This window comes from Brassica rapa, chromosome A05 (genome assembly GCF_000309985.2).
Source record: "Brassica rapa cultivar Chiifu-401-42 chromosome A05, CAAS_Brap_v3.01, whole genome shotgun sequence".
In the NCBI taxonomy this organism is placed as follows: domain Eukaryota; kingdom Viridiplantae; phylum Streptophyta; class Magnoliopsida; order Brassicales; family Brassicaceae; genus Brassica; species Brassica rapa.
Genome location: NC_024799.2, coordinates 6,848,318 through 6,854,668, shown reverse-complemented (window position 1 = coordinate 6,854,668; position 6,351 = coordinate 6,848,318). Strand labels below are relative to the sequence as shown.

The 6,351-nt window shown below is 33.8% G+C and overlaps 1 protein-coding gene and 1 long non-coding RNA gene across 2 annotated transcripts; one reads left to right on the top strand and one right to left on the bottom strand.

Annotated features, from left to right (window-relative positions):
• Positions 1-274: 274 nt before the first annotated feature.
• Positions 275-2,233, bottom strand: LOC108871988. The gene is made up of 2 exons (XR_004458252.1): positions 894-2,233; positions 275-803 (listed from the first exon to the last, which is right to left on the bottom strand). It is a non-coding gene; the product is annotated as an uncharacterized LOC108871988 (long non-coding RNA).
• Positions 2,234-3,452: 1,219 nt separating this feature from the next.
• On the top strand, positions 3,453-6,317 carry LOC103867632. The gene is made up of 3 exons (XM_009145716.2): positions 3,453-5,465; positions 5,598-5,803; positions 5,909-6,317. Exons 1-3 carry the CDS (start codon positions 5,367-5,369, stop codon positions 6,096-6,098), a joined length of 495 nt encoding a protein of 164 aa, XP_009143964.1. The 5' UTR covers positions 3,453-5,366; the 3' UTR covers positions 6,099-6,317.
• The last annotated feature ends 34 nt before the right edge of the window (positions 6,318-6,351 follow it).

Genomic DNA, 6,351 nt, shown 5'->3' with positions numbered 1-6,351 from the left:
CCGTTATTATGGTAATTTCAATGATGTTGAGAATCAGTTTTGCATTTAGCAATTGGATGTCTATTTTGTTAATGAGAGATTTGCTATTTTATGTAGAAACGCAAGGTGACTAAAATATTTCAAAGCAGCCGAACAATGTTTATACTGTTTGAATACGCAAACTGAATGGCTAATAGTTGGAGCATAAAATATAAAATTTTGTTGAATGGGTTTTATATGTAATATATATTTTATTTTATTTGCTTGTAATAGTAAGATTGGTCGCATCTTTTTATGTTATTGGGGAGATATGTTACTGTGGTATTTGTTGTTGTGAGTGTTGTTAAGTAACACTGAAGTTTTTTACATGTGCTTAATGCCATTGACTTTATTGATGTCTTTTCAACATAAATATCATGTCCATTTTCTTTGTGTCCTTCCTAATTTGTCCAAGTATAAACCTTCTGCGGCTGTTTGGAGATAGACTCCTAAAAAGTCATGTTGTTTTAATAGAAATGTTCTTAATTGTCTTTGATTTAGTAAATCTTAGCGTTTCTTGCGGAAATGCATATTTTGTAAGTGATGCATTTAAAAATAAGAGAGCTGCAAAAGGTGGGCACATAAGTTGGAGATCATATGAGAAATATACCAAAAGTAGACAGGCAGCCGTAGAAGTTAGAGATTCTTTACAACACATCTGGTTAACAGCCAAAATATAACTAAGCAGATGCTAACTCCTACAGGTTTTGGTTTTGTATTTGCTAAGGCCTTATTTTTGTTTTGTCATGTTTTTTTAACACTGATGGGCCCTAATACTCTGCAACCTGAGCAGGCACACACAAGAAAAACATTGTATCTATCAACGGAAAGATGATGGATGTAACAAAACAAATATAACATGAAGCAAATATAACCTGAAGAATCTTTTTTGTGAAATCAGCTTCTGTTTGGAATGATTTTCTGCTGCAGTTCCCTGTTTAAGAAAAAAACATCAGAGTCAAAACTACTGAACCTATCAAACATGCTAGTCATTGCTAGCAGGCTATGTTTCAGTTTTTAGTCTCGTAATTTTATACCAAATATAAATAAAATAAAGAAACAATATGTGCTCTTGTCGAAGCGGTGCGAGCTCATGGTCAACATTAATTAGATAATATTAAAATAGGCATTCGAGTTACAAAAAGCTCAAGCTTGAATCCTTTAGGCTCTTTCAGTCTAGGACCATTTAAGATCTTTAACCTGACGTGAAGGACATCAACCTAGAGTTATTGTAATGGAAATGATTGGGAGTACATATAAAATGAATACCAAAATTGCATATATAGTTTACCTTCAAAGAATCTTTGTAATATCATTGTTCTTCAAGGCCGTTAGCTACAATATTGGAGTTCTTTATCTACGGTAGAACACATGGAAACATATTAAATTGTTTATCTTTCCAAAATACTAAAATAAAAAAAATAGAAAGAAGAAGACACAATGTACCTAAAGTTAATTTCTGCAGTTTCATCCTCTCCTTAAGTCTATTTCTATATCTTCTGGAGTTGGTTCGACTTCTAGTTCTATTGACAAACTTATAGTGCTGTGCATTACAAGACACCAAGTTAGAATTCGAGAGGAAGTTTAAGAAATATATATAACACTGCTGGAAATAGTTAAGATAAAAACGAGTATACACAAATAGATTTGTTTGTTGTGGTTTTAATAGATGATATAAACACAATCTCACAGGAATCTCTCACTTATCACTCCCAAATAGAACTTTTCATATTTGGCGTCACTAGCAGTACGATAAGGGGAGATAAAGCATTGTAATCAGAGTGCCCTATGTGAATGCAATTAGTCAGAGTTTTTGATTCTTAAATAGGGAGAATATAGAATAGTAAATAGAATCCTTACTTTTTTGTCGATGAATAACAGCTGTATATCAATGCGGAGAGGTTCCGATAAAAGGATGAGTTTGGAGATGATCTTCGCCGTTCCCACCCCAGGAGGAACGTCGTGGAAGAACAACAGAGGGTTCCGTCTCCGTTGATATTGATGTCTTGTTAGCCATGGATCTGAGATTCTTTACATTCTGAGCCTCCACGACTTTCAACAAACAGACATCAGCTAGGTTTGAACAGAAGCCAGCTTGAGCCCGGCAAGCATGATGAATCAATACACTATTGTTGAAGATCGTTCTTCTCGATTTCGCAGTGCTGTTCATCGCAGGGAGTTTGCCGATTTATAAGAGAATTTCAACTGGTTACATTGGAAGATGGAGAGGTTGATTAATTTCCATAAATGCACGGAGTTAAGGAGCATATAAATGGAACCTCAAGCCGTTACTGAAATTTTTTTATAGGCGGCATCGTCTGAAGAGAAGGGAAACGATGCTTTCTAGATTCATACCTTAATAATATTGGGCCTGAACAAAATGATAGCTCTGAAGTCCGTACAAAGACCATGCCTTGCTCTAAATGCCAACAAATCAGTAAGCCCATAAGTTTTCGGTTGATGAGAAAAAGAACAGCAGAAAAAGAAGATGCCACGTGGAGTAATTTGCGCCATTCTAAATGATGAGGTGGAGGGCTGAGGTGAGAGAGAAGTCTCTTTTATTATTATAGAAGGCACAGACCAATAAATAGTCAAAACTGGCAATTAAAATATTTCTATGAGCCAGGAATTGAGTTAGGAAATCCCTCGACAATTCGATGTAGTCGATGCAGATGAAGAGATTGAAAGGGTAACCACATAAATTGGGGAATTTTAATAATTACAAATTCGAGGATGGTTTTGGCTTCTCATTGAAATTAAGAATTAGACAGAAGACATTTAAGGACCAATTATCATACCATAACTTGGAAGTGGTTCCATTCTCCAAACTCGGTTTGATTCAGTTAAACACGTCACTCCTTAACTTTACCTGTATTTGTATACGTTGCGATTGTTTTTGTATGCCTGCCCCACATACTTAGACATTTATGTAGAATTGATTTTGCGAGTTTCACTTTCGGCACGTCCAATTTGCTATTTAATGTTTTCTTATAACATTGTATAAGAAAAATACTTATAATATACTATAAAATTTTCATAACCCATGCTGCCATACATCTAAAGAAGATAAAATTTGATTCTTTATAAGAGAAGTGAAGACACTGGCCACGCTTGGTGGGTTGTATTATGCCCTACTTTTCTTCCTCCCCAACACAAAGAATCCAACCATTTTTTACGACGTAACCAAATAAATAATTGCAACAATTACAACTACAATTGTAAAAAAAAACTAAGTAGCGATAGCTTAGTGGTGAGAATTGATTTGGGGCATGCAGGGCCGGCTCAGGAAGGAAGGTGAACAGTGCATCCGCTGGGGTGCATCTTAAAACAATTAAATTTAATAATAAAATGAAAAAAAAATTAGTAATAAAATGGGTCTCGAATTGTTTTTTTTTTCAAACAAAGCTCATAAATGTTTTTTATCATCTATAATTCATAAAAACAAAATTGTCCATGAGCCCAAGAAAAAGTTAAGCCGACCCTGGGAGCATGGTGTAAAGCTGTTTTTTTTTACTGTTTAATTTTCTGTGGAAACAAAATTATTACTATATGATCAATCTAAATTTAAATATTGATTCGGGCAATTTACATGGTAATCTAGTACATTTGACTATTTAGTTCAAAACAATTGTTTTTTTTAGGTAAAAAAATGTGGTAATTAAAGACAATATGGTAATTAATTTATTCCGTAGTATTAAATGTGATTTTCATGGACCGATTAGATCAACCGTAATAAACATATCAAAGAAGATAACTACTATTGTATTATTATCAACTTGGGAAAAGCTTAATTAGCAAACCTATAAGTTTAACTACAGAAAATTCGCCATCCCATATGGACAAAAAGAAGCTTTATTGGCTTGGGTGCCAAAGAGCCACATGCATATCCCAGCTAATCCTATTCCCTGTTTCTTCTCCATATACTTTATTGGTAATTTATTGTTTTACATAATCCTTTCGGTGCTCGTAAAATTTTTCGGGAGTTCTACTAGATTCTAATTACAGTAATATCGAAAAAAAATTGAGAATTTGTACTCTCTACATTCCAAATATTCCCTATTTGCATTCTATACCCTATATCCCTTCAATTTTCTTCCCTCCATCATTACTATTTTCTCCCATTTGTATGGTATCCCACCCTTTTAAGTATATTGAGCTAATTTTCCCAAAAAAATTTCCACAAGCTATAACTTTAAAATTTAAAACAAAAAATAGCTTATTTGTGTAGTATAGGATCCCATGAATTGTAATATTAAGTTACACGAAATTTTCAACCTAACTGCCTGACCCATTTTTTATATATTATTATTAATTTTGTTATTCAAAAAACAAAATTTTATTTGTTTTTACAGACTTTTATTTCTAATACACATTTTTGAAATATTGGTTCTTTGAGCATTACTTTAAAAATCTTCAAGAACAAAGAACGATAAATCAATTTTGGACTAGAATGATGTAAATCGCATTGGAATATATGAATTGGGTTCTCACACAATATTTAAGTTATATAACTTCCAATTTAAAATCAAGTATTAATTGATCCATGTTTTTATATATTATTTAAGAAAATTTCCAACTTCTTTAAGACTTTGTCTCAAATATGTAAATTGCAAAATACCTTTTATGTATTTTCACCAAAATCAATCAAGAGTAGTGTAGTACTTGGAGATATAATGTATTTGGAGATACATTATGCTAAACTTTTAATATATTTTTTATTAATATGAGAGTATCAAAAATCTACGGAAGAATCCAGACTAATTCTCCAATGAGAGATGTAATCTACTAATGAACCCTTTGTCAAATGAATATTCAAATGAATTCCAAATCATGGTCACATGTAAAGTTGTTCGAACTCGGATCGCTTAGCTCACCGAAATTTTAAATATATTTTTTATTGCAGAGGTTATGTATACTAATATGAATTCTAATATTGGTAAATATGTGTATGATTTTGTATATTATAGAGATTATATATACTCAGATGATTAAATATGAATTATACTAACACAACCCATAAACTACATTATCAACAAAGTTGCATGTCATGGTCACCGACAAGAAATATCTTTTTGTTTCATTTTCTAACTTTTTGTTATTTAAGTTTCTCTCCTTTTCTCTCTTTTTTTTCAAACGCACTCATAACTTTACTTACCACTCCTTTATATATCTACCCATTTGGTCACAAAAGATAATTACTCATTAGACTTTTCTACTACACATTCCCATTTCCCACATCAGACAACATTCTCTCCCTCAGAGGGAAAGCATCTCCTCTTCTTGATTCACATTTTGAAGTTTAACCTTCTCAAACTATCTCCAACAAAACCAAATCCAAGTTATTAAAAATGACAAAGATAGGAGGTATTCTTGTTTGTTTAGTCATCGTGGGATTAGATGTGGCTGCTGCAATCCTCGGAATCCAAGCAGAAGTCGCTCAGAATCAGGTATTCTATATATATATATATCGTCTCTCGAAATTAAATATTGTATCGCATTCCATCATGATGATGATAGTTCCTACTCCAAAATGCACATGCATGCTAAAAGACGGTCTTGTTGCAAATGTGTGAATATAGGTGAAGCACATGAGGCTTTGGCTATTTGAGTGCAGAGAGCCAAGCCAGGACGCGTACAGGTTAGGTCTAGGTGCAGCCGCGGTATTGGTAATGGCTCATGTACTCATCAATTTGGTCGGAGGCTGTCTCTGTATTTGCTCTCAAGACGAGTTTCAAAGATCTTCTTCCACAAAGCAAATCTCAATGGCTTGTCTCGTTCTCACTTGGTACGTTCTTTGAGTTACTCTAAATACAATATTCTTGGTGTTAAAAATTGTCGACCCGAAATGAACGACACATGGTGTGTGTTGATTGGACGATGGTAACCACAGGATCGTATTCGCCGTTGGATTTGGGGCTTTAGTGATTGGGACGATGTCCAACAACAAGTCAAGATCCTCTTGTGGATTCACACATCACCATTTTCTCTCCATTGGAGGGATCTTGTGTTTTCTACATGCCCTCTTTTGTGTCGCTTATTACGTTTCTGCCACAGCGGCTAAAGACGAAGCTGCCAAGTGACAAAGCCATGATAAGTGACGGGTGAACACAGGTGGGTCCTTGTACTTGACTATATATTCCAATGGTAACTGTGTAACAATTTCATATCTATTAACAATAACATAGTATAATCTTTTTTCCTCCCATTTTTAATTTGTTTTCATTTATTTCGAAGTCTCTTTTGTAATTTGGAAAGTCGTGTCATTTTGAAAAAATATGAAAGCTTTGCCCTTTATGTCACGCTCTGTTGTCGCATGTGGGGTTAGAATCAATG